The sequence below is a fragment of the Mustelus asterias genome, chromosome 19, assembly GCF_964213995.1.
Source record: "Mustelus asterias chromosome 19, sMusAst1.hap1.1, whole genome shotgun sequence".
NCBI lineage: Eukaryota > Metazoa > Chordata > Chondrichthyes > Carcharhiniformes > Triakidae > Mustelus > Mustelus asterias.
This window is the reverse complement of record NC_135819.1, coordinates 77,250,525-77,278,197: the sequence shown is the minus strand read 5'-3', so window position 1 is coordinate 77,278,197 and position 27,673 is coordinate 77,250,525. Positions and strand designations below refer to the sequence as shown.

Below are 27,673 nucleotides of genomic sequence, written 5' to 3'. Positions count from 1 at the left end.
ACAACAGATTTTCAAACTTGCACTTCTGAAGAATTCACATGGAAGATGCACATGCAACATGATTTTACTCCATGATGTAGTGCTGTGAAACAGAGCATAATGTTTAAAGATTTAGGGTGGGATTCTCCGGCTACGCTTGCCCCAAAACCGGAGAATCCCACCCGAGGTCAGTGTACCTTTCCATGGTCTCCCCACTCCCCACTTCCCCCCGCCCTCTACGATTCCTGTGGTGGGCGGGATGGGAGAATTCTCCCTCCCCTTCCCCCCCCAAGATTTTGTGTTATTTTTGTCCACAACTTTGTGGTGTCACAGGACTTTTTATCCAAAGATTTGTTTTAGCATTATTGAAAGGCGAGCGTCAGTCTTTCTGAAGCGCAGAATTTCTGCGATTTATGGCAAGCCAGCATGTGTTTTACTGGAGCATGGGGACACCTCTCTGCAGTCTGTTAGCTTCAGATCAACCTGGTAGTTGCTGGCTTTAAAATGAACTGGTAAGATAACCACATTCATTCGAGGCTGTTAGACCAAACGCATACAAGTGTTACATGCTAATGTGAATGGCTCACAAAGGATTGGATGAGCAGTTTAGCTAAATAACTAGTAACTTTGGGTGGAATTTTACCGGCATGTCCACCCGAGGTTCGTACAATACCCCTGAGGCCAATGGAGAATGCTGTTCTCCGAGCCTCGCCTGTCCCCGGAATCAGGGCGGACATACCGGTAAAATTCCGGCCTTTAACTTTTATGTAACATTTATGGCAACAAAATTCTTTGAGCATAAAGAGTTAAGCAAACCTGAACCCTTCAACAATCTGTCTCTGATGCGCACAGTACAAGGGCTGCCAAGTGGTAGCAACCACCACAGTTATTCTTTAACATTAAAGTGGCTCCTGGTAGAGAAATCTGAAGCCCAGACAATTTTTAATACAGTCCTAATGGGATTTGCAAAGGTGTGGTGTATGCTGCAGCTGTAATTGTTCCAAATATGTTTTCTTTTTAAATAAACCCTTCTATAAGGAGGTGGAAAACAAATGGATGGATTATTTTGAGAAAAAGCTCATGCCTCTGAACATTATATCACAATTTAATTATATATTAGTCTACACTGTAAAAATGTTCCAAAGAAGTCACTGCACTCCAAATAGCAATTTGCTGTATTGATAGAGTGACAATGTTTTAAGGAGCTAAATAAATGCAATTTTTATAAAAACGTTTTAACTGTGCAGATGGAATTATCAAAATCTAGATTTTCAAAATCTAGGTATGCTGTACAGCATAGTTTTTAAACTGGAGTACTTAATCCATAAAAATGTCACAAAATTATCATGTGTTTTTCATGTGATTTTGATATTCTACAGCATTGTTTCTGTTGACTCACTGGCATATTATGTTGGATGTTAAAAAAAGTAAGGTTTTCTCCAACAATTGCAAGTGTTTTTCATAATGTCGGTTTGAGAACGTGCCATTTTTCGTGAGTGGAGATCTCTAACACATGGGTTTAAGAATCATTGCTGAGCTCGTCATGTTTCCTCCAAGAATATGCTGCAAATATTCAACCAACTGATTCAATTCACCTTGATCTTAAAGATGTTGAAGGTGAAAGTAATGTTGTGAAATCAGTTTTAAACTATGTATATAATGTAGCAAAACCCACCCACTGCGGTGCAGTAACAGTTAATCACTAAGTTTTCAATACGGACGTGCTAATATTTGGAATTTAGATAACACTACCCTCACAAAATCTTTTTTTCTTCTTGCATGTAAAGCCATTTACAACTTTTCATTTTCTCTCACAAGGTAATTTATACTGTACCAGTGTATGAAACCTCCTTATTTTTAGACATCAATCATTAAAAAGCATTCCTGTAGAGAAATTTCACACTCAAATCTCGTTATAATAATTTGCTCTAGCTAGTTAAGATAGTCCTGATCTCAGCAAACTTCAGGGAGCTCGAATTGGATGAATTGTTTGTCTGTGTCGTCGGATCACAGGTTTAAAGACATCCACAAAACAAAGGGCAGTAAAACTACTCTTCCATCATTTTTTCTGGTCCCAATCCCAAACTAAACAGCACAGTGCCACGGGAGTTAAACATTCGCCTTCTAACTCAAGTTGATAACACTTAGTATCAACTGGCAAAATATAAAACACAACCAAATCAAAGTGAGCAGGAGTATTGTACAGAAAGATCATTGAACTGGAGAGCACAGCAGATTGTTGTCAGAAGTATATCCAATACCTCCAGGATCAGGCGTGGTCCTTCTCTGTTGGTTCCAATTTGTGTACATTCTTCCATTTTGATTTACCGGGAATTAAAAGAGTGAAGACTCGGCAGGTTTTGAAAGCTGGCCAAATGAAGAATCTTTGACGACGCAGCTTTCGTCATCACTTTGAAATCCGCATTCTCATTTCTCCAGAAATCTCTGATGTGGTGCACACTTGATTGTGTCTTCATCACGTGCCAATTGGCGACTGATTCCACTGAAATATGTGTAGTATCCATCTTCTTGTAAAAGAGGCCCGTTTGCAGTTATATTAACTTATTACTTCATGTTGATCAATTTACTCAATGTGAGCAGTGAATTTCTTTTTTAAAAAAAAATGCTCACTAAGTTTATTTCACAGCATTTCTCTGGCTGGCAAGTTATCAGATAAATATCTGTCTGTTGCGTTAAACCTGAACACATTGGGTCCAGTGTTCATTTTCGAATGATTCTGGGCAAAAAAAGGAATCACGGCAAATTCAGTTAGTTGGCGTATTGTGCGTAGAAAGCAATCTTCACTCGCTCAATGTGATGACATAATTTGATAGCCGGGCCGAGTTTAAGCTCCATACATTCCTGGACTGTTGGCAGCGTCAAGAGTAACAGTGCCTGGCCATCAATGTCCTGTGGGATCGATAAGAATAAATAAATGCTCCAACAATTCACTCAATTCAGAACATTAAAACTGCCTTTTGCACATACTGTAAACTCAAGATGAATTTGATTCATAATTCATTTTATTTACACATGGAAATAGTTTAGTTTTAGTTTAATTTATTTATTAGTGTCACAAATAGGCTTACGTTAACACTGCAATGAAGTTACTGTGAAAATCCCCTAGTTGCCAGACCCCGGTGCCTGTACACTGAGGGAGAATTTAGCACGGCCGGTCCACCTATCCAGTACGTCTTTCAGACTGTGGGAGGAAACTGGAGTATTCGGAGAAAACCCACGCAGACAGAGAGAGGACGTGCAGACTCCACACAGACGGTGACCCAAGCTGGGAATTGAACCAGGATCTCTGGCGCTGTGAGGCAGTAGTGTTAACCACTGTGCCGCTTTATATTGGCCAACTGCTCTAATCTGCCATGAAATACCCTTTTCATCTTGAACCGAACCCCCACTCTGTCTGAAAAATAGCATATTGGTCTTCTATTCGGGGTTCTCTCTGGAGCAACGAGAATGCAAGTACCAGGAAAGGTGCAATAATCCATTTTCAATTGCATTTACATCGGTTATAATAATGTATGTCATAGGGAAGAACTATATTAACTTACCTTGCTTCATCTGGCAGTTATACAAGTGTGAATGCAACCAGGGAATCAGAATGTGTATTTACTTTGGCTGTGTTTTACATTTTTGAAAGTAAATTTGCACTGGTTCTATGAACACAGCATTGTGATTCATAGTTGAAAGAAAGAACATGATGTTCAACTAAATAAACAGAGAGACCTCTTCAAACCATTCCTCTGCCAGAAATAGAGATGGGCTGAATCAAGGTTTGGTTTTTGTTTACTATTATGAGGACAGAAGGGAAATTATTAATGCACAGTCCTTCTGAAACTAAATTTCACTGATTTACGCCTTAATTTATTTTAAAGATGCTTCACATTAAGAGTTAGTTAAAAATGGTCAACTTTTATGTCAAGGAAATGGACCAAAGATTTGTGTGGTCAGAGCAATTGCTGCTTCATTAGGACGGTTCAGCTTTCTGCCCAGTGTTAAAAGAAGACACATGTTCTGTCATTAACATGGGTAGAAAACCTCACAATCTTGGATTGTTAAGGCCTCTTAAAACCTTGTTAATAGCCACTCAAGAAAACATGGCCGTTTCTCATTCGAAGACAGGCGTGGGTTTCCTCCGGGTGCTCCGGTTTTCTCCCACACTCCAAAGATGTGCGAGTTAGGTTGATTGGCCATAAGTTGCCCCTTAGTGTCAGGGGGGCTAGCTAGGGTAAATATGTGGGGTTACGGGAATAGGACCTGGATGGGATTGTGGTCGGTGCAGACTCGATGGGCCGAATGGCCCCCTTCTGCGCTGTAGGGATTCTAATTCTAAAAAAACAGCCATTTGTTCTCTGATCTAACCTGCAATGACAAAGTATTTGGAAGTGTAAGCATCATAGAATGATAGAAATGTAGGGCTCACAAGGAGGCCATTCTGCCCGTTCGGTCTTATGCCGGTTTTCCAACCTAATCCCACTTTCCAACTCTTGCTCCATGGTTAGGTCACATGATTTCACGCCCATATCCAAATACTTTTTAAAATACAATCTGGGTTTTTGCCACTCCCAGCCTCTCAGGCGGTGAGATCCAGATCCCCACTGGCCCCTGGGTGAAAAGAAACCCCTCTGCCAATTACTTTAAATCTATGGCCGCTAGTTAGTGACTTCTGTTATGGGATATAGGGGCTGGCCATTCATGCCAGCGGGGTCGTCTGTTTCTGCCAATGGCACATGGAGGTGAGGGGTACATTCAATGGGAAACCCCAGTAACAATGGCAGGACCAGAAGATCCTGCTGCCAGCCAATGGCGGGTCATCTCCTGCCCCTGTGAAACACGCGGCATGTTGCGTGGCAAATCCTGCCCAGGTGCTTTTTCCTTTTCTAGTTCCCTCATAACCTTGTGCACTTCAATTGAATCCCCCCAACCTTAGCTCCCAGTTCCAAAGAAAATAACCACAGCCTGTCTAACCTCTTCTCAAGGTTAAAATATTCCAACCCTGGCAGCATCCCCCATAAACTTACTTAGTTCCCACTCCAGTGCAATCACATCCTTACAGTGATGTGGTGACCAAAATTGCATGAACGTTCTCTATGTGAGGCCGAACTAATGCTTTATTCATTTATAGCATATTGTCTCTATATTGAATATATATTCAATATATCAACTGATGAGAGAAAACATTCCTTAGAACATGAGAACTAGGAGCAGGAGTAGGCCATCTGGCCCCTCCAGCCTCCTCTGCCATTCAATAAGATCATGACAGATCTTTTCGTGAACTCAGCTCCTTACCCGCCCGCTCACCATAAATCCCAATTCCTTTACACGTTCAAAAATGTATCTATCTTTGCCTTAAAAACATTCAATGAGGTAGCCTCAACTTCTTCACTGGGCAGGGAATTCCACAGATTCACAAACCTTTGGGTGAAGAAGTTCCTTCTCAACTCAGTCCGAAGTCTGCTCCCCCTTATTTTGAGGCTATGGCCCCTAGTTCTAGTTTCATCCGCCAGTGGAAACAACCTCCCTGCTTCTATAATATCTATTCCTCATTCTTCTAAAATCATTTTTCTTAACCACTTTTATCTACTTCATAGAATCATAGAATCCCTACAGTGCTGAAGGAGGCCATTCGGCCCATAGAGTCTGCATCCACCCAATCCCACCCAGGCCCTGTTCCCCATACCCTACATATTTACCCTGTTAGTCCCCCTAACACTAGGGTCAATTTAGCACGGCCAATCAACCTGACCCGCACATCTTTGGACTGTGGGAGGAAACCGGAACACCTGGAGGAAACCCACGCAGACATGGGGAGAACGTGCAAACTCCGCACAGACAGTCACCCAAAGCCGGTATTGAACCCGGACCCTGGCGCTGTGAGGCAGCAGTGCTAACCACTGTACCACCATGCCACCCCCAGCTAACAGCGATCTATGGGCAAAAGTCCCTCTGTTCCTCTACACTTCAGAATCCTGTCATTTATTTTGCAATTTCTTGCCTTATTTGCCCTTCCCAAATTGAATTCCATTTGCACTTTTCTGCCCACTTGATCAGTCCATTGACATCTTACTGGAACCGTTCATCTACATCACCAACCACGAAGACCATTTTTGTATCTTCAGTAAATTTGTCAATCATGCCCTCTTTGTTTTGGTTAAAATTATGAGAAGAAGCAGAGAAACTAGTGCAGTGCTCTGCAGAAGTGCATTGGAAACAGCTTTCTAATCACAACCACTCATCAGCCATTATATCTCCAATCAGTGAGCCAATTTTGGTTTCAGCCGTGCACTTTTCCTTGGATTCTCCTGAGCGTTTACTTTTGTAACCAAAATGTCATTTGTCATCTTGTCAAAAGCCTTGCTAAACTCATGCAGACGATAAACGCATTATTCCTCATCAACCCTCCATGTTACCTCACAAGTTGCGCAATCCTGGGCCAGAATTATTCTGATGTCGCACGTCGCGCCACTGTGGCCAGCCAGAATGGCGAACTTGGCGCTCAGCCAAATCTCCACTCACAGCAGTGGGACTGGAGAAACCCAGCCACAGACGAGATTAGAGAACCCTAGCCATGATCTTAGAATCATAGAATACAATCATAGAATCCCTACAGTACAGAAGGCGGCCATTCGGCCCTTCGAGTCTGCACTGATAACAATCCCACCCAGGCCCTATCCCTACATACCCATGTATTTAACCTCCTAATCCCCCAGATAGTAAGGGGCAATTTAGCTTCCCTTAGCAAATCCACAGGGACTGTCCTTGATTAACCAATGTATTTCTAAAAATTTTTTTTAAGCTATATCCAATCAATCCAAAGTCCAATTCAAAGTCTCAACCAGTGAGACATTGCAGATCCAAGCTGACAAGACAGGCTGCCTTCTTCCTGTTTTGGGCTCGATCTACATGATCCAAGCTGATAGGAGCAGGCATTGCACCCCCTCCAGTCCTTGATCTCATTTGCATCTTAGCCAAAAGACCGAGATGCCATTTTAAGAAATTGCTTCAAATGAAGCCTCAGTGTAACCTCAGTGACTTCTATCAAGTTCAGGACAACAAAACTACACTTGATCTTAGCCAAAGGCTTCTAAAATGACAGACGATAAAGTCCCACTGATTTTATTTCCAATGTTTTGCCCATTGTCCAAGAAGGACGTTACAGATTAGATACACTTTACAGTGCAGTGGAAGCAGAGCATGACATCTGGACAGTTTAGATTACACAGATGATTGCACAGAGTATTAAGAAGGTGGATCCACAAGACCAGAATTCAAGACTTAGACTTTGCAGAAGAGGAGTGTTGATGAGACTCTCACAGCAGGGACACCAACTATGGTACATACAAATTTCCAACACTGTACCATCTACATCAATTAGCATTTTAATTAGTTAAATCAAAGCCTGCCACACATGCGCGATGGTGGATTTTATGGGGAGACTCGAAAGCAGTGATATTATGCTGGGAGTAACTTGGATTGATTCAAAGTGGGACTTCTGCCCCCATCTTGGAGATAGCCCCGCCATAGAGAGATGACAGCTATTCTGATTGGTCAGTAGCCCTGTGGTCCCAGCAGTGCCAAAACTGCTGCTGGAACTACAGCCAGTCAGTGTGGCAACAAAGACATAGAGCCTGGACCAGAGGTCTGACTGGGATACTTCAGCAAGGGAAGCTGAGTTAGAGTGGCTTGGGGGAGAGTTAAAAAGGGAGGGGGGATGGAGGAGGGGAGGGGAGGGGGATGGAGGAAGGGAGGGGAGGGGGATGGAGGAGGGGAGGGGAGGGGGATGGAGGAGGGGAGGGGAGGGAGATGGAGGAGGGGAGGGGGATGGAGGTGGGGAGGGGAGGGTGATGGAGGTGGGGAGGGGAGGGTGATGGAGGTGGGGAGGGGAGGGGGATGGAGGTGGGGAGGGGAGGGGGATGGAGGTGGGGAGGGGAGGGGGATGGAGGAGGGGAGGGGAGGGGGATGGAGGAGGGGAGGGGGATGGAGGAGGGGAGGGGGATGGAGGAGGGGAGGGGGATGGAGGAGGGGAGGGGGATGGAGGAGGGGAGGGGGATGGAGGAGGGGAGGGGGATGGAGGAGGGGAGGGGGATGGAGGAGGGGAGGGGGATGGAGGAGGGGAGGGGGATGGAGGAGGGGAGGGGGATGGAGGAGGGGAGGGGGATGGAGGAGGGGAGGGGGATGGAGGAGGGGAGGGGGATGGAGGAGGGGAGGGGGATGGAGGAGGGGAGGGGGATGGAGGAGGGGAGGGGGATGGAGGAGGGGAGGGGGAGGATGGAGGAGGGGAGGGGGGGAGATGGCGGAAGTTTATTGTGATAGTGTGTTGGAATTTAATTCCCAATGCATCCAGTAACGCAGTACCATATTCATGGGAGATCCTGGTACTGTGCATATATGCCACGTAATAGAGTTTAACACTGCAGATGCAACAGCTGAGCAAAGCAGGCAATTACTGCTGCTCAGTATCTGTGAGATAATTCACATGTTGGGCCTCTTGAAACTTCCTGGACCATGTGCATTAACCATTCACCAACAGCATGTTGCAATATTCTCTGATCAATAAAGTGGCTCAGTGACATTGTAACCTGCATGCAAGTGAAGAGTGTTTCTGTAGGTGGGGCCTCTGCTTAGATACTGGCCCTACCGAACCTTCCTCGAAGTCGGAGTGATTCCTCTGCGGCATTAGAACTCAAGTGTCCCACAGTGCAAGACTTTGTGTTGGGATCCTGAAATCTGATGTATTTTATATGGTGCATAGTGCTCTTCTGCTTTGGGAAACAATAGACTAAGATGTCCAAAGATGTGCGGGTTAGAGGGATTGGCCATGCGAAATTGTCCCTTTGTATCAGGGGGACTAGCTAGTGTAAATACATGGAGTTATGGGGTTGGGGCCAGGGTGGGATTGTGGTCAGTGCAGACTCGATGGGCCGAATGACCTCTTTCTGCACCATAGAATTCTATGATCTATGTAGTGCCATTTTAATTTGTTGCCATTCATTTTTTTTCCACAACATGGGACAGTAAATCTTCTTTCACTAGAAGTCGAAAATATGCCACTCAATGCCACAGACTAAATAATGTTCCTGTTCCTCTTTAGATATTCATACATGTAAACTGTCAGCAAACCTTATTGAAATCTATTTGATATGTACCACTGGTCATAAATCAATCCTAAATATCGGAAAACTGTTAGATGGAGACTTACTCATAACTCTAATGACTTATACTGACAACACTGAATTGAGGAGTGCCAAAAGCAAAGACTCTGTTACAGTAGAATTGAAGTTCTTTAATACGGCCTTGACCTATGGTGCAATATAGCTCTCTGCACGAGTACTTTTAAGGTCTCTGTTTAATGACCATTTGAACTATTAATTTATTTTATCTGGTCTGTCCAAATAGTACAATTGCCTGCTGGGTTCAAATAAAACCATAAAGCTAATTTATAAAACCTCTGCGGTTCTCTTTTGCATACTTTTCCCCCAAAATTGGGTTTACTGGAAAATATCAGGCTTTAACCTCAGAGTTATTAAGCTTCTATTCATTAGTGCTTTTACCTTCAATAAACTGGGCTTAAGAGTAGCAAAGGTGTATTCACACACCAGCCACATTTAACTAGCCTTGTGGAGTAGGTCACCTCAACTTTATTTTCAACACATTTAGACAGGGTGGACAGAGTAGGGATAAATCCAGCCCATTTACTCATTTCCTGATTTTGGGTCAACTAATTTTGATCACTAAACCAGAGGACAATAATTAGATCTGGATTTTCCTGCTATTCGCACCTAAATGATGATAGAAAATCTATTCATACCTGGCACAAACTCTGTCTATTATTTTAACAAATAACTTTAATGATGTTGGTACCCTGCCATTGGAAAGAGCCACTTTTTATTTACACCTAATGACAACATTTCAGCATGAATCTTTCTGTGGGTTAAATGATCTTCTAGGTCTATATTAATAAACTTTCATTAATTGTTGTATGCTGATCACAGAGTTCAGCCAGAAACCTTGCTTGCAGCCAGATTTCTCCGACCTCGCCCACGGCTGGGATTCTCCGGTCCCGCTGCAGTGAATGGAGGGTTTGGCCGAGCGCCAAATTCTCCATTCTCACCGGCGGTGGGGCAGGACGGAACGAGATCGGAGAATTCTACCCTCAGAGACAAAGAAAATTTGTGGTAAACATAATGTAAAATTCGTCTTGGCACATCTTTGGAGAGTAATCTGTTGAAGTATAAAATCATTGGAGCTTATTTGAATTTGGGATGGGGTAGGCACCCAGGATCCAAGGCAGGTGACAAAGAGCCAGAGGAATTGTTGGACGAAAACCCAATTCCATCAAGTGCACTTTCTACCTTCCTGGTAGTGACAGGGTGACATAATAATGTTATTATTGCTAACCTTCAAATTGAGGGTCATTTACAGGGAGGCAGCGGCATGGTGGTAATGTCACAGGACTAGTAACCCAGAGGCTCTGTTTAATGATCTAGGGACATGGGTTCAAATCCCAACATGGCCACTAGTGGAAATTGAATTCAATTAAATAAATCTGGAATTAAAAGCTAGTCTCATTGATGGTGACCATGAATCTGTTGCGGGTTGTAACAACCCAACTGGTTCATTAAGATCCTTTGGGGAGGAAAATCTTCCGTCCTAAACTGGTCTGACCCACATGTGACTCCAGACCCACAGCAATGTGGTTGCCTCTAAAAAGCCCAATGAGATGGCCTGGTATGCCACTCAGTTATATCAAACTGCTACAAAGTCTAAAAGGACAGGCCATCCAGTCTTGATTTAAGACACCAGAAAAGACAACGACACATTGAGTCCTGCTGACCCTGCAAAGTCCTCCTTACCGACTATCTGGGGGATTGTGCCAAAGTTGGAAGCACTGTCGCAGAGACAAATCAACAACTGCCTGTTACAGTCATACTCACTGAATCATACCCTACAGATATTGTCCCAGGCATCATCATCATCCCTGTGTCACATGGCATAATTACTAGAGGTGTCACATAGTGCTATACAGTCAGGAGGGAATTGTCTTGGGAGTCCTCCATACCACTCTGAACCCCATGAGGTATCATGGTGTCAGATGGGCAAAGAAACGACCTGCTGGTTACCACCCACCCTCAGGTGATGAATCAGAATCCCTCCATGTTGAACATCGCTCGGTGGGAGCAAGGACACAACTGTGTACAGTTCTGGTCTCCTTACTTGAGAAAGGATATCCAAGTAAGGAGGCCAACTGGAGGGGGTGCAGAGGAGATTCACTAGGTTGATTCCGGAGTTGAGAGGGTTGGCTCATAAGCAGAGACTGAGTAGACTGGGGCTATACTCATTGGAATTCAGAAGAATGAGGGGAGATCTTATAGAAACATAAGATTATGATATATGATTATGTCACTGAGTTCGTAATTCAGGGGTCTAAACTAATGCCCTCGAGACTGGAATTCAAATTCCACCGTGACAGCTGGAATGGCCGAGCAAACCACTCCGTTCAAAGGTAATTAAGGATGGGCAACAAATGCCGGCCTTGCCAGAGACGCCCACATCCCACGAGAGAATAAAACCCAGATTTCATTAAAGTTTGGGTTACAGTTTCATAAGTAACAATCAAAATTTCCACAAAAACATGGATCATCAAATCTCTGCTGAAGGAACAGGGCTTATTCCCAGGTAACTGCACTGCAGAATGTTTCATCCAGGGAAAAATTATTTTGTGCTAAACCCTTGCCCGCCAAACAAAGATGTCCCCAACAGAATCCCCACTGCAAAATACAGAATTCAAGAGATCACGGCGGCGATTCTCCCAAACGTGCTGAATTATTACCAACTGAAAACTGCAGTGAATGTAAAAACATATCGGCTGCGATTCTCCCATAAAGCGCAGCGGGTCGGGAGAATCCCACGGTGGCCGATTTGCGGGATTTGAGCCCCGCTTGCGTCTCCCAGCGCTGGATTTCCAGCGGTGTCTGCTCCGTGCTGGAAATCGGTGGGGAGACACGGAAATGATTTAAATAATTATGTCCCTACAATTTAAATGCTATTAGCGGACCCGGGACAGAAGACTCCGGGCCTGCTCGCCTCTCCCACCCCGCCAGAGTGTTTCACTCCAGCGGGGATTACACTAGCTCCCCACCTTTGGGGAACTAGCGGGCCGACCCCACCACAGTGAAGGGCGGGGGGGGGGGGGGGGTGGGCGGCAATCAGGACCCCCCAGGGGTGGTGGTGGTGCCCCCTGCGCACCCTGGCAGTGCCAGCCTGTGCCGACAAAGTGCCAATGTCCAGGGGGCACCTTGGTACTGCCCATCAGGCAATGGGCAGTGCCAAGGAGGCAGGGTCTGATGGGGGTGGGGGGGTCCTGCTGCGTAGGGATCGGTCGGGGAAGGGGGGCGGCCAGTAGTCGGGGCAGGCTGGGAGGGGGTGGGTCAGCCCTGTCGGGGAGGGGAGAAACTGGAGAGATCGGGGTGGGCTCGGGGCTGGGAATTATTGGGGGTGGGGGCAGCGATCAGGCTGTGGGGGGGGGGGGGGGGGGGGGGGAGTGAAGAGCTGGCGTTGGGGGGGGGCCGTGGGGCTGGCCAGCGATCGAGCTGACCAGCAAAGAGGGAGGCCGTCAGTGCTGGGGCACCGCGCATGCACCGATCTCGGCACGGACAGATCAGCGCACGCACAGTGGACCGCTCAGCACGTTGATTTCAGCCTCTCCAGTGGGAATAGGGCCCATCCCTGAAAATGAATAATATTCACGCTGGCAGCCTCTGCAGTGCACAGAGTGTGGGAGATTCTTCTTTGAACTCCCACTGAAAAAAACTCCAGTTCTCATGCGAATTTGACACTTGGAATTTTTTGGGGAGAATTCAGCCCATTATTTACAGACAGGATTACTAAATAAGCAAAGCGATTGCTTTTTTACTTGATGTGTGTGAATTGAATTGACAAATGTTTGACGATGCGTAACTGCACATTAGCTCATTTCCCCAAGTCAACCCGGGCGACAACACATGGAAATTACTCTTGACGAAGAAGTCAAAAACAAAACCTCAGAGTGTCCTTAACCAGGACACATTTGTCATTATAAACACTTGAAAACTTCATCAAGCTCCTTAGAAACATAAGGAAAGATTAGAGAAACAACGCGAGTAACCTCTATAATTATGTTTCTGTACTTCTGTAATAAACTACAGGCTCAAGCAAGATGTCTTTATAGCAGCGTTAAGTCCTGTTGAGCCTACTTTGCGATGAAGGCAAGTTTCTAATCATGCAGTTGCTGCTACACCTATGAAATGTGTCAGCTTCTATAAGGAAGGTGAAAATTGACTGAGAAGGGTGTGTGATTGGTGAGAAAACCATTATTATTTACAAAAAACATCCCTGCATGATGAAATTAATTCACAGAAGTTTAGACAAACACTTAACTGAATGTATAATTATTAGACATAATTATCCACTGATTATAATATCTAATTATCAAGGAGTAAAATCTTACTATTGGAATGAATCATGTGGCTTCGTGTATTGAGTGTGTACAGCTTATTGCTGCATAATTGGTACTGTAGATTTGGAGACCAGGCAAGCATGATTTGGTGAATTAAATAATGGCCTTTTCAGCTAGAGTGAATACACGTTACGATGTTAAAGCAATTCTACAACCCAGAACATGTCATGAGATTGAACATCACCAGCCCAGGATTTTCTGACACAAAATGAAAGTTTACAATTTAATGAATGCACCATGAACACAAAGGTGGGCTTCACGTTTCTGCTTTTGGTGTATTCGCCAATCCACGGGCAAATACGTTTGGAAATTGCTTTAGTTTTGAGAAATTTTGGGGTGGCACAGTGGTTAGCACTGCTGCCTCGCAGCACCAGGTTCAATTCTGGCCTGTCCCTCCCACAGTCCAAAGATGTGCGGGTTAGGTGCATTGGCCATGATAAATTTATCCAAGTTCCAGGGAGGATTAGCAGGATAAATATATGGGGTTATGGGATTAGGGCCTGGTCGGGATTGTGGTCGGTGCAGACCTGATAGGCCGAATGGCCTCCTTTTGCACTGTCGGGATTTTATTCTATGAAGAGATTCATTCAATTCTATGAAGTGTTTTCTCCTCCAAGTTTCAGGTCAAACTCGCCTGCATGTTGCCACAATGAATCAGGCAATGTTTCGGAATGCAGTTTTTTGAAATTTATATTAAGTGTGATAACTTGATGCAGTTTGGTTATTATAGCTGAAAATGCATTTATCACAAAATTAAGCAACTTAATCAGACTGTCGAGTCCACCACCTCAGAGCAACCATACTTTGAATAACTGAAAATTACTTGAAACTAAACTATAAAAATCGATATGCCTGTTATGTTGGTGTAGTCAGTTTTTCAGTAAATTAGAGAATAAATATTTTAAAGCTTTGAAAACATGCCTATTAAGTGTCCTGTACCCAGAATAACCAGCTTAATTTTTACCCTCCTTCAAGTGCAGTTAGCAAGAACGGTCCTGCAGTGATTAATCAGAGCGAGCCGGGTAGCCTGTTTAATGGACAACACCTGCTTCAGGGACAATTTCTTTCGACATGATGGGGGCGACCGTCCCAAAACCATTCACTCGTGTGAAACGTGGAGTAAATCACCTTGGTTTTTTCAGTGGGAGTTTAGAGAAGAATACTCCAGCGCACTAGTGCACTAGTGTGAATCACGTAAAAATTCAGTGAATGGGGCCTATTCCCGCTGGAAAGGCCGGCAGCATAGCGCTGAGTGGGCCATTGCGCATGCGCTGATCTGTCAACACTGAGATCGGCACACGAGCAGTGGCCCATGTCTGCCTGACCTCCCGATCGTTGGCCAACCCTGCATCGCTGCACCCCCAACCCCGTATGGCCTGATCACTGGCCCGCCAAGCATGTCCGGGCCCAGCCTTGACCCCCCCCCCCATCCCACCAGTAGTCCTAAACCCACCCCCCTGCAGCCGACCTCCCCCACCCCTCTGACCCTGGTGGATGGCCCCAATCTCTGATCTCCCTCCCTCACCCACCTGACTGCACTGACTGCAGAGTGACAGCGGGACCCCTCCACCCCTGCCGATTGCCCCCATCAGGCCCTATCCCCTATTAGGCCCCGCCCGCCCACTTGGCACTGTCCGACATAATGGGGGAGCTATAGTAATCCCCGCTGGAGTGAAATACTCTTGGCTTTGGGGGTAGGGTTGGGGGCGGAGAGGAGAGGCTAGCGGGCCCGTAGACTTCAGTCCCGGGCCTGCTAATGCCATTTAAAACAGATGCAAATGAAGGGCTGCATATAGAATGCAGCTCCACTCTTATTTCCAGAAATCCAGGGCTGGAAGACGCGCTCAGGGCTGGATGCCCAGAGCGGATCACACTAATATGGTGGCGCATAAATCTCTTTGTTCGCTGCCCTAAATTTTATCGGAGTGGGATGGGAGAATCGCCCCTGATACGTGAAACTTGCACTAAATGTAATTCACATTTGTTTTTCCAAAGCTTTCACCAATTCCAGGCTAGTTATGTTGAAAAAACAGTGCGAGTGAGAGAAACAGCAGGCATGGAATTTTTGCCAAAGCAGGTGAATACTTTTGTGTAATCTATCGGCCATCTCGTATAAGGATAAGCAAAGGCTGCCATAACATAATTGCGCTGATTCATCGGAGGTGACGATCACGAGGGGTCACGGGCTCAAGCTGAGAGGGGCGAAGTATAACTCAGACATCAGAGGGACGTTTTTTACACAGAGGGTGGTGGGGGCCTGGAATGCGCTGCCAAGTAGGGTGGTGGAGGCAGGCACGCTGACATCGTTTAAGACTTACCTGGATAGTCACATGAGCAGCCTGGGAATGGAGGGATACAAACGATTGGTCTAGATGGAGCAAGGAGCGGCACAGGCTTGGAGGGCCGAAGGGCCTGTTTCCTGTGCTGTACTGTTCTTTGTACTTTGATTATCCCTTTAAAGGCATCACAGCAGAAAACCGTTCAAGTGGGACTCTGAGTAATTACTCCAGGGGGTGGAGTCCACTTAGGTAAGAGACATGGAGGGAGCTAGCTACAACCATGCAGCTGTTGAACAATTCTTATTAATAAATCATTTTTCTGTTCATTAATGAAGTCTGCGAAAGTGCATCTTTACATCAGGCGACGAGGATATATTATCCTGACGCTGCCTCTGGCCCAACACCTGTGAGTATCCTGTTTTAATCAAAGTCATAAACACAAAATGCTCACCAGAATGCCTCTCAATAGACCCATTTGAGACATTGAGATATTGCCAGACCCCGAGTAATGCAGAGTCAGAAAAGATGGACAGTTAGAAGATGAGTGAGCAACGGTGAGAACACAGCAAGACCCTTGGGTCAGAATCCACAAGAAGGATGTGCGAAATGTAGAAACGTACCTCTACTTGCATTGTAAATTAGGTGGTGATCCTGGAGGCTCAATGCACTGGAGAATCCAAGGAACAGGTGCAGAAGTAACCTGAATTCGCTGGCAGAGCCAAAAGTTTAGAAAGAAATGTATGGAGGAAAAGAAAGAATAACTGTGCAAAGCTGTAGCTTTAAGTTAAAAAAAAACCTAAGCAAAATACACAAGAGTTGCTGTGAATTCTTTTTAATAAAAGCACACAGAAAGCAGTGCTTTAAGTAAAAAAAATGGCCAAAGTGAGCTGCTCAAGCAGAGAAGTTCGCAACCTTTTACAAAAAAAGGGGGAGGCACGGTGGCACACAATGCCAGGACCTGGAGTTCGATTCCAGCCTTCGGTGACTGTGGAGTTTGCTTATTCTCCCAGTGTTTGGTGAGTTTCCTCCCACAGTCCAAAGATGTGTAGGTTAGGTGGATTAGCCTTGGTAAATGCATGGGATTACGGGAATAGGGTAGAGGGTGAGGGTCTCGGGGAGGGCAGGGAAAGACCCCACAAGGAGGGCAGGGAAAGACCCCACAAGGAGGGCAGTGAAAGACCCCACAAGGAAGGCAGTGAAATACCCCACAAAGAGGGCAGTGAAATACCCCACAAGGAGGGTATTAAAGACCCCAGAAGAAGGGCAGTAAGAGACCCCACAAGGAGGGCAGTGAAATACCTCACAAGGAGGGTACTAAAGACCCCAAAAGAGGGTAATGAAAGACCCTAGGAGTGGTGCAACGAAAGATCTTAGGAGGGCAATGAGACAATTGCAGAATGGAACCAATGGAATGGAAAAAAGGAAACATTTTGTCAGAGACAAACATGACCAATGAAGCAAAAGGGGTTTAGCTGAAGTTTAAATAAGTAGAAATGGAAGTTTCATTTGTGAAATGTATACATCTGCTAAGAACATGGCAGATTCCCGTGAGAGAAAAAACGCAGGGGTTAAAAACCTCAGATGTATGTAGTCACATGGTCAGAGAACTTTCTAGAATGGAACTTGGTAAGCAGCAAGTCTGCATGGAACAGCTCTATGCATAACTATATTTGGAACTAAAGCCTACCAATAAAAGTGTTTATATTGAACCACAAGCCTCAAGATCTCATCAATGAACCATCACCACTGCAACCAAAAAGAAAACCCATATCAAGTACAATATGAAATTTCAGTAGTGGATCAAGTTAGATCCCCATGATTATCGTCTGAGACTGGATCCCTGTCGTACCAAGTCAACATGGAGGAGGAGATCGTTCATAAACAGGTAGATCACTGGAGAAGCAGAAAGACGCTCCAGCAATCAGTGCTACCATCAAGAAATGTTTTTGAACCTGTGCACACTAAAGTACCTGATTGACCCGTTATAGACAGAACTGATGTCTCCATGGAAGAAAGTAGTAATGAACTGCCTGTGCTAGAAGAGATAGCCATTATTGCACTTCCTGTTAATATTGATCCTGTGGAAACATCTCAGACTCAGAATTACACCATTCTACAAGAAACAGAAAAATGCCTCAAAGACTCAACTTATAATTGTGCAATTCATGTATATAATATTTCTTTAGAACTTAGGACTGATGTGACATTAGTGTGCCTTTAAGAATTTTTTTAAAAACGTGATTCTTGCAGCTCACAGCTTCAGTGATGTCATTGTTACCGGCTTGACTGAAAATGTCCTTTTATTGCTACTTAAGTGGCTTTAATGTGGTTGATTGTGTTTACTCTGGGATTAGTTTTACGATTCTGCATTGTTAGGAGGACAGTCATGTATTTTGGATAGTTTTTTTCACTTTCAGTTCTGAGTTGCAGTTGGCTTTTAACAGGGGCAGCAAGCGGAACAGAAGTTTCTCTCTCTCTCTCTCCCTGCTTTATTTGGAAATTCTGCTGGTGATCTTAAAGCAAGGTTTTGCGTTCCTGAAGGAAAGAATCTGCTGTTAGTTGTTTGCCTAAAGTCTCTCATGTTCTGAGAAGCTGTCTTGGCTTCAACCTGTTCTGAGTGAATCAAGACTAAGAGTTTTCAATTCTCCATCCAAAGGACTCAATTTCCAGTATCACGTGAGCATTAGTCTGTGCTGTGTTTAAACCTGCGAAAGGGGTATTTTATCGATGGGATTGGTTTGATTGGAACATTGTAGATACCTTTGTTAAGGGCTATACATTATCATGATTCTTTGTTTGTTGTTCGAAAAGCTTTTGCTAATTTTCTTACTATGCACATTAACTATATTTTTAAATAAACTTTGTTTGATAAAATCTCCCCAGTGGGTCATTTGAATCAAACCTGAAGTGAAATATCTCATGCTTATCCTAGCCAAATTCAAGATGCAAAACCTATGATCCATAAAACACTTTGGAATTTCTGACCTGAACCATAATACTGAGTAAGTTAATTATTGAAGATTGTATAAAGAAGTCAAAGGGGGAGGGGGGGTGTGGTGACTGTCCCTTCAAGGGCAACATTGCAAAAAGGGTCACCTAGCTTTTAAAAAAAAAAATGTTTGTGGGACATGGGCGTCACTGGCTGGCCAGCATTTATAATCCATCCCTTGTTGCCCTTGGAGGGCAGTTGAGAGTCAACCACATTGCTGTGGCTCTGGAGTCACATGTAGGCCAGACCAGATAAGGACGGCAGATTTCCTTCCCTAAAGGACATTAGTGAACCAGATGGGTTTTTCTGACCATCGACAATGGTTTCATGGTCATAATTAGACTTTTAATTCCAGATTTTTTTATTGAATTCAAATTCCACCATCTGCCGCGGCAGGATTTGAACCCAGGACCCCAGAACATTAGCTGAGTTTCTGGATTAATAGTCTAGCGATAATACCACTCAGCTATCCCCTCCCCAAGTGACCAAGCGTGGATAATTGCCCTCGAAGGTGGAGTCTGCCTAGACAAGAGACATGTAGGGAGCTAATTGTAGCCACACGTCTGTTCAACAATTCTTAATAAATTATTTTTGTGCTCATTAATGATGTCTGTGAAACTGCATCTTTACAATAATGAAGCAATCATAACTCTCTACATTACAGGAGAAGCTGCTCACAAGCACTTGGAATAGTTCACACGTCCAAGGATGATTTTATCATCCAATCCACAATATAGACGTACTGATTTCAGAGATGCTTCATTATAAACAGAAATGATTCTAATGCAAAAATTAATTACTTGGCCATATCAGCAAATATATCACAATCAAATTGCCTTCTTCTTTAGCCGTTGAGGGGTCTTTTAAATTCAAGTCCCAGGAAGTTGAACCATATCATCTGCTCGGTATGTTCAGTGCTAAAAGGGAGACGGTCTTTAACACACTTCCTGGAAATTAGTTAGCATGGTGCACTAAAAATCACACCAGGTCGCCTTATTGCTTCTGGGACAGATCACATTCCTCTAAAAATGTTACCATGGAAGCAGATAATACTTCAGCAAAAACAGGCAAATATAGTGACTCTTTCTTAATGTAGAGATGGCAGCCATTACAACAACAAAAAAATTCATTGCTCTTTCTTGAATTCCCTTTCCTCCCCCTCATAATCCCAAAGGATTTGTATATTTTTTTAATACTGGGAGGAGAATCAAGATGTGATAATTTATTTAATATGAACAATAAAATTGAAATAACTGTCCTTAAGATGATAAAGGTATCCATTGGTAAAATTTACCTGTTCCTGAAATATTTTTGCAAGAGGTGCACAGTCTGTGGACTTAATAAATCTGACAACTTCAGCCACTGACCATTCCAAGGGATTACTCTCCAGAACAAGTTTATCTTCTTCATTTTGTCTAATTTCCTACAGTAGATACAAAAACAACAAATTGATTACTTACCACACTTCAATGGAAATAACATGGTGAAAGAGTGTGTCAGATGAATTTAATTACATCCAATTGTTTGCACTTAATTATTCTTTTCAGATTATGGGCAAACTTCACCTGAATCGGCTCCAAGTGCTGAAACCAGTAGGAAAACTGGAGCGCTTCTCGCTGGCGTCAACATTGCCTGTCAGGTGGAATTCACCTGATCATAGAGTCATAGAGGTTTACAGCATGGAAACAGGCCCTTCGGCCCAACTTGTCCATGCCGCCTTTTTTTTTAAACCCCTAAACTAATCCCAATTGCCCGCGTTTGGCCCATATCCCTCTATACCCATCGTACCATGTAACTGTCTAAACGCTTTTTAAAAGACAAAATTGTACCCGCCTCTACGACTACCTCTGGCAGCTTGTTCCAGACACTCACCACCCTCTGTGTGAAAAAATTGCCCCTCTGGACCCTTTTGTATCTCTCTCCTCTCACCTTAAACCTATGCCCTTTAGTTTTACACTCCCCTATCTTTGGGAAAAGATATTCACTATCTAGCTGATCTAAGTCCCTCATTATCTTAGAGACCTCTATAAGATCACCCCTCAGCCTTCTACGCTCCAGAGAAAAAAGTATCAGTCTATCCAGCCTCTACTTATAACTCAAACCATCAAGTCCTGGTAGCATCCTAGTAAATCTTTTCTGCACTCTTTCTGGTTTAATAATATCCTTTCTATAATAGGGTGCCCAGAACTGTACACAGTATTCCAAGTGTGGCCTTACCAATGTCTTGTACAACTTCAACAAGACGTCCCAACTCCTGTATTCAGCGTTCTGACCAATGAAACCAAGCATGCCGAATGCCTTCTTCACCATTTATGTATTGCAGGAAACACGCCAGCCGGCCCTGCTTCTCTGAGATTGTGGTGCCGTTTATGAAGTGCATTCCGATCCCAATGTTCAGACATCGGCAACCGCTCCCCCCCCCCACCCACCCCCCTTCAGCGGACAGCCAGCTATGTTCATTTATCTTCATGGTTGCGTGCATCTGAAGTACCCATATTGAGAAAAGAGGAACTGAAAGTACTTCGCTGCACTGAACTTGCCTGTAGCTGTTCCAGTTGATATTAAAGCTGTAAATCAAAGGCAACTTCCCAACAGCTCAGTGCTTCAGATGTATTGAAACGTGAAGGGAAAGATACATGGACACAGCTGGCTGCCTGCTGAACAAAAACCATTATGCCATCCATCAAAGACTTCTTTAAGCTACTGGACTGTAAAACAAACCAGCTTAAAGCACTTGAAGGGTTTCTAGAGATTTTCAAAGTTTTGCACTTTCTAGGAGGGCTCAGAGACTAGAACTAGAAGCAGTGCTCACAAAATGGGGCCAAGTGAGCAGCTGTGGGGAAAGGAATCTCCTCCCCGCAGCGAAAGAGACTTCTCTAGTCAGTTGAAAGGGGTCTTCCCACACCTGCTGCTTCTGACGGACAGAAAGGGGGAGCCCTTCTGCAGAATGGAGAGCTGCTGTGACTTGGAAGCCTGCCAGGTGTTAGGGAGGTTAAAGTGAAGAGGCCACTTCAAATTTTTCACCATCCACAGACCGGAATGAAGACTTTGGAAAAATGCCTGAAGTCACCATGCCAAGAATGATGCTAGTTACCTCGGCCTGGAAGGGGCAGTGCAGACTAGGAAGTGGGGTAGAGTTCTTAGGTCAACCGCTTGCCCCCAGCCCACACAAACCCCCGGGACCCTTGGGGAACACTCCACCTTCAACTTGGCAGAGGGGCACATGGGCACTGCACTTACCTCCTTGAGCACCCCTCGAAGTAAAACTGGCTGGGTCCACGATGGTCATGGCCGACACCAAAGCCTGCCCGGTGTAGCGGGAGAGCGGTGGGAGGGCATAGAATCCACTGGAAAGCCCGCTAATCAGATGCAGATTAGCATACTAATGAGCGATTGAGGACCGGTGCAGTGCGATGGGAAAATCCTGACAGGTTCAGTGCCTGGTGCAAAACCCTGATTCTCCGGGTCAACGCAATCCCCGGGGGAGAGTGGGCCTAATCATAGAATCCACAGACTTCCTACAGTGCAGAAAGAGGCCATTTGGCCCATCACATCTGCACCGACCACAATCCCACCCAGGACCAATCCCCGTAACCTCACATATTTACCCTGCTAATCCCTTTGACACTAAGGGGCAATTTGGCATGGCCAATCCACCTAACCCGCACATCTTTGGACAGTGGGAGGAATCCAGAGCACCCGGAGGAAACCCACGTAGACATAGGGAAAATGTGCAAACTCTACACAGTGCCCCAAGCTGGGAATCGAACCCGGGTCTCTGGCGCTGTGAGGCAGCAGTGCTAACCACTGTGCCACCGTGCCACTCACGAGCCTGCACAGTCGTCCCTGGTATTCCAGGTACAATCTCACTCAGGCTCGAGGTCAGAAAATATCATCCATATTTTTGCAATTTCCTGGCAACTATGTAGGACTATGTATGGGACTGGGACGGTGGCACAGTGGGTAGCACTACTGCCTCACAGCGCCAGGGACCCGGGTTCAATTCCCGGCTTGGGTCACTGTCTGTGCGGAGTCCGCACATTCTCCCCGTGTCTGCATGGGTTTCCTCCGAGTGCTCCGGTTTCCTCCCACTGTTTGAAAGACACGTTGGCTAGGGTGCGTTGGCCCTGCTAAATTCTCCCTCAGTGTACCCGAACAGGTGTCAGAGTATGGCGACTCAGGGACTTTCACAGTAACTTCATTGCAGTGTTAATGTAATGCCTATTTGTGGTACTAATAAATAAGTAAATAGGATCTATAATCATTCATGGAAATTCAAGAGCTGGTAGGCAGCAATGAAATGTGGAACATTTAAAGGGACTGGGATGAAAGATGCTGGGCAAAGTTCTCCCAAAAGGTTTCTAGGGCTGGAAACGTCTGTCCTCGTTGCCGGCTGGAATTCTCCAGTGTTGCTGAAAGTGAATGGGATTTTGGCTGGAACATCAATATTTCCGTTCTCACAGACAGCGAATTGGGCAAGGATGAGATTGGAGAATCCCGCTCTAAGTGCTGTCCCCAGCGGGAAAACCGGTGAGATCAGCTCCTCAGAGATCAGGGCGCCCCAATCTCCAGACAACTATACACACAACCCCCTCCTACCTTGCTGACTAAGTTCCCAAGTTCCCATCCCTCCCCCAACTCGTTAGCATCTGTCCCCCCCCCCGCCACTCGCTGGTACCAGTCACCTGCATCCCCCCCAACAAGGGGTTACTCAAGGCCCGCCCAACCTTTCCCGCCATACTGCCAACCTGGTGCCAGGGCAGAACCCAGCCATTTTACCGACCACCTGGGGGCTTCAATGGCCTCCGGGGTTGCTATCGCGCCTGGTGGCCATTTTTGGAAACAAGTAGTGATTGGCACCAGATTCCCGCTGCCCCAGAGGGTTGGAGAATCTGGCTTCAAATGGACATAGTATATTTAAACGAGGAGGACGTAACCAGATTATGTCGGGATGCTGGAAGAATCCCGGTGGGGTTTTTCCCCAGTGCTAAACGCACTATGGCCCTTCCCCTGCAACTCTTTGCCCCGCGCAATCTGCGCACAAACTCGTGGAGCCTCAATTATTCACTTTGAAGGATGTATTGAGTGTTTTTCCTTCATGTTTTGACACTGCACATTATGCTCAAGTCGGCAAATTGTGGACAATGGGTTTCCGTGCATGAATCTGACATCTGTCTGGTTTTTTTTGGGGGGGGTGGGGTGTGGCGGTGGATGGAGAAGCGATGGAGCTTTGCCAGGTGGATGAGTTTGCAGAATGGGAGTTTATTGCGATTCTGCCATTACTCACCCAACCACAAATACAAACAGCGGTGAACTTACCTGAAGTTGTGCAAAGAAAGGTGTGCGCTTAACCTCTTGTTCACCAGGGAGACAGTGAATTTTGCTACATTCTGTAATCTGGTGTGCTGTCAAACCCTACTAAGGCTATGGCATCACCAAGGCTGTCAAGATTACTTCAACCCTTACCTGTAGGAATGCTATACTGCTAACTTGGAATGTCAAAGGCGACAATACTTCCCACACCCACCTGATGCAACATAATGACTGCTTCGTCAGCCATTAAGGAGCAGGTCAGATTCTGTATGCCTACCTGATTTTTAGTCCCTTTACTTGATTACCAACTTAACTTACGACTCCACCTCCATAAATCAGATCTCCAGACAAAACTAAACCTGTGCTAGGACTTAACAGTGTCAATACTCTTGATTGCATTTGCACGGGAACTTGCCCCGTCCGCACTGGATTTCAGCCGCACCAAAAAATCAACTTTTGTATCTCTTTGAAAAACACAACTTATAAATCTTTAAAAAATAGAAATGTCAACCAACCAAAGCTCTAAACAGGAAAGGTATGCTGCAGGAAGCTGCCATTAAATGTTAGCTGTGGTGAATTCACTGGGGGTATTTATAACCTGCCTAGCAGAGAATTGATAGGATTCGATCAGCAGATCATTTTACATCACAAATGATTTTATCTTCTTTTTTTTATATAGAATCCCTACAATGAAGAAGGAGGCCATTCAGTCCATCGAGCCTGCACTGACAACAATCCCACCCAGACACTATCCCCATTACCTCATGTATTTACCCTGCTAATCCCCTGACACTAAGGGTTAATTTATCATGGCCAATCTACCTAACCTGCACATCTCTGGAGTGTGGGAGGAAACCGGAGCACCCGGAGGAAACCCACGCAGACACGGGGAGAAAGTGCAAACTCCACACAGACAGTGACCCAAGGCCAGAACTGAACCCAGGTCCCTGGCGCTATGAGGCAGCAGTGCTAATCACCATGCCACCATGGTGGAAAGTAAAATTGGGTTAAAATTTGTTGAAGTATAAAGTGGCCGGCTGATCCAACCTGAAGTTTCCAACCTGAATCATCAGTTCCCACCTATATGCTGATGGCACCCAACTCAACCTCACCACCACCTCTCTTGGCCTCCCAACTGTCCTTAAACTGTCAAACAGCTTCACCAAAATTCGAAGAGCAGGAATTCCCTCCAAATTAAGTATTAGGAAGGTCTAAGCCATTGTCTTCGATCCCCCACAAACTACACTCCCTACTCCCTAGCAACCAATTTCACCCCTCATCCTGGCAACAGTGTGAGGCTCAATCATACTATCTGCAATCTTAATGCCATATTTATCTTTGTGGCGAGATTCCAACCACATATCTGTGCCCTCACCAAGACCACCTACTCCAATGGATCAAGTCGGAGTAGATTGGCCGATTGAGCCTGTTGCACCATTAACTATGACCACTAACTGTGCCCTCAACTCCACCTCCCACATAACCCTAGACTCCTCTGTGGGTCAAAAACCTGTGCAGTTCAGTCTTGAAGGCATTCAATGAATCTTCCCCCACTGCTTGCTGGAGAAGAGAACTCCAAAGACTAAAAACCCTCACAGGGGAAATTCCTTCTCATCTCTTCCTTAAAAGGGAGATAAATTGTAAACTGTGCCCCCTAGTTCTAGATCCCTCTACGAGGGGAAACATTCTCCCAGCACCTTCCCCATCAAATCCCCTCGCTTTCTAATATATTTCAATAAAATCGCCTCTCATTCTTCTAAACTCCAAAGTAGAAGCCAGAAAGGGATGCTGTGAATAGTCAAGAGTAGACGCACCAAAGGATTGGATGAGGGTTTCCACAGATGAACTGGGGCAGCAGGAAAGTTAAGCAGTGTTAGAGATTGGTTGATACTTGGAGTGTAGTTTTATGAGGGGAGGTTGAGCAGGAATCAACCCTCATCCAATCCTTTGTTGCGTCTAGTCTTGACTATTTACAACATCCCTTTCTGGCTTCTCATGCTCTATCCTCTGTGAATTTGAGCTCAGGCAAAACTCTGCTGTCTGTATTCAAACTGGGTGCCAGAATCTGTTCAGTCATTACTGGCAGTGGCTCCTGGTTAAGCAATGCCCCAATTTTAAAAAGCTCTCCACAGATGCTGCCGAACCTGCTGAATTTTTCCAGCATTTTCCATTTGGTCTTGACTTTAAAATTCTCTCCCTTTGTCTTAAAACTCAAAATGACCACTCAAGACGACACCTCACAATTTACCTTTGGTGCTGAGCATTTAAGAGAATCATATTTGTCATCCTCAGAAAGTGATGACGTCCGCGCCCTTCTTTTTCGCTTTGCCCTGTCTACCATGCGAGGTCGGGGCAGTTCAGAGGCTGATCTGGGCCGCCTTAACCGTTTTGGTTTGACGTCAGGCATCTCAGAGGACGTGTCTGTTTGATCATCGCGCTGCTCAGAGCTTGTTCCGTCACTTCCTGTCTCATCATCCATCATATCTTGGCCATCATCTTTCTCATCTCCATTCTCCTGTCGTTCATTGTGGACAGATACAGAATATGAAATGCAAAAGTACAAATTAAAAGTCAGATGCTGTTTTTGCTAAGGCTCAGAATCAGTCATTATTCTTTGTTGCAGACTAATCAGCATAAAAGCAAAGTTTATTTATTAGTCACAAGTAAGGCTTACATTATCGCAATGAAATTACTGTGAAATTCCCCTAGTTGCCACATTCCGGCATCTGTTCAGGTCAATGCACCTAACCAGCACATCTTTTGAACTGTGGGAGAAACCCGGAGCATCCGGAGGAAACCCACGCAGACACGGGGAGAACGTGCAAACTCCACACGACACTATAGTTAAGAAAGCCCACCAATGTCTCTACTTTCTCAGAAGACTAAGGAAATTTGGCATGTCAGCTATGACTCTCACCAACTTTTACAGATGCACCATAGAAAGCATTCTTTCTGGTTGTATCACAGCTTGGTATGGCTCCTGCTCTGCCCAAGACCGCAAGAAATTACAAAAGGTCGTGAATGTAACCCAATCCATCATGCAAACCAGCCTCCCATCCACTGACTCTGTCTACAATTCCCGCTGCCTTGGCAAAGCAGCCAGCATAATTAAGGACCCCACACACCCCGGACATTCTCTCGTCCACCTTCTTCCTTCGGGAAAAAGATACAAAAGTCTGAGGTCACGTACCAACCAGCTCAAGAACAGCTTCTTCCCTGCTGCTGTCAAGACTTTTGAATGGACTTACCTTGCATTAAGTTGATCTTTCTCTACACCCTAGCTATAACTGTAATACTACATTCTGCACTCTCTCGTTTCCTTCTCTATGAACGGTATATTTTTTCTGTATAGCGTGCAAGAAACAATACTTTTCATTGTATGTTAATACATGTGACAATAATAAATCAAATTATTATTGTGACCCAAGCCGGGAATTGAACCCGGGTCCCTGGCGCTGTGAGACAGCAGTGCTAACCACTGGGACAAGAAATATTGATGCATTGGCATTTATTCTCCATTAAAGCATTCTTTCTAATCTGAGGTGCTCCCACCACCACCCTTCCCCCATTCCCATACATCTTTAGCCCCTTTGCCATCAATCACTG

At 45.1% G+C, this 27,673-nt stretch overlaps 1 protein-coding gene across 4 annotated transcripts in view; it reads right to left on the bottom strand.

The window, feature by feature from the left end:
• Window positions 1–269: 269 nt before the first annotated feature.
• The window catches only part of sfmbt2 (Scm like with four mbt domains 2), a 201,338-nt gene continuing 173,934 nt past the window's right edge, over window positions 270–27,673 (bottom strand). For all 4 annotated transcript variants that reach the window (XM_078235921.1, XM_078235924.1, XM_078235923.1 and 1 more), the window contains 3 exons: window positions 26,316–26,582; window positions 20,049–20,177; window positions 270–2,889 (listed from right to left, as the gene is read on the bottom strand). In XM_078235921.1, coding sequence (XP_078092047.1) covers window positions 2,749–2,889; window positions 20,049–20,177; window positions 26,316–26,582 — 537 coding nt within the window. In that variant the 3' untranslated portion in view covers window positions 270–2,748. The remainder of the gene's footprint in view (window positions 2,890–20,048; window positions 20,178–26,315; window positions 26,583–27,673) is intronic.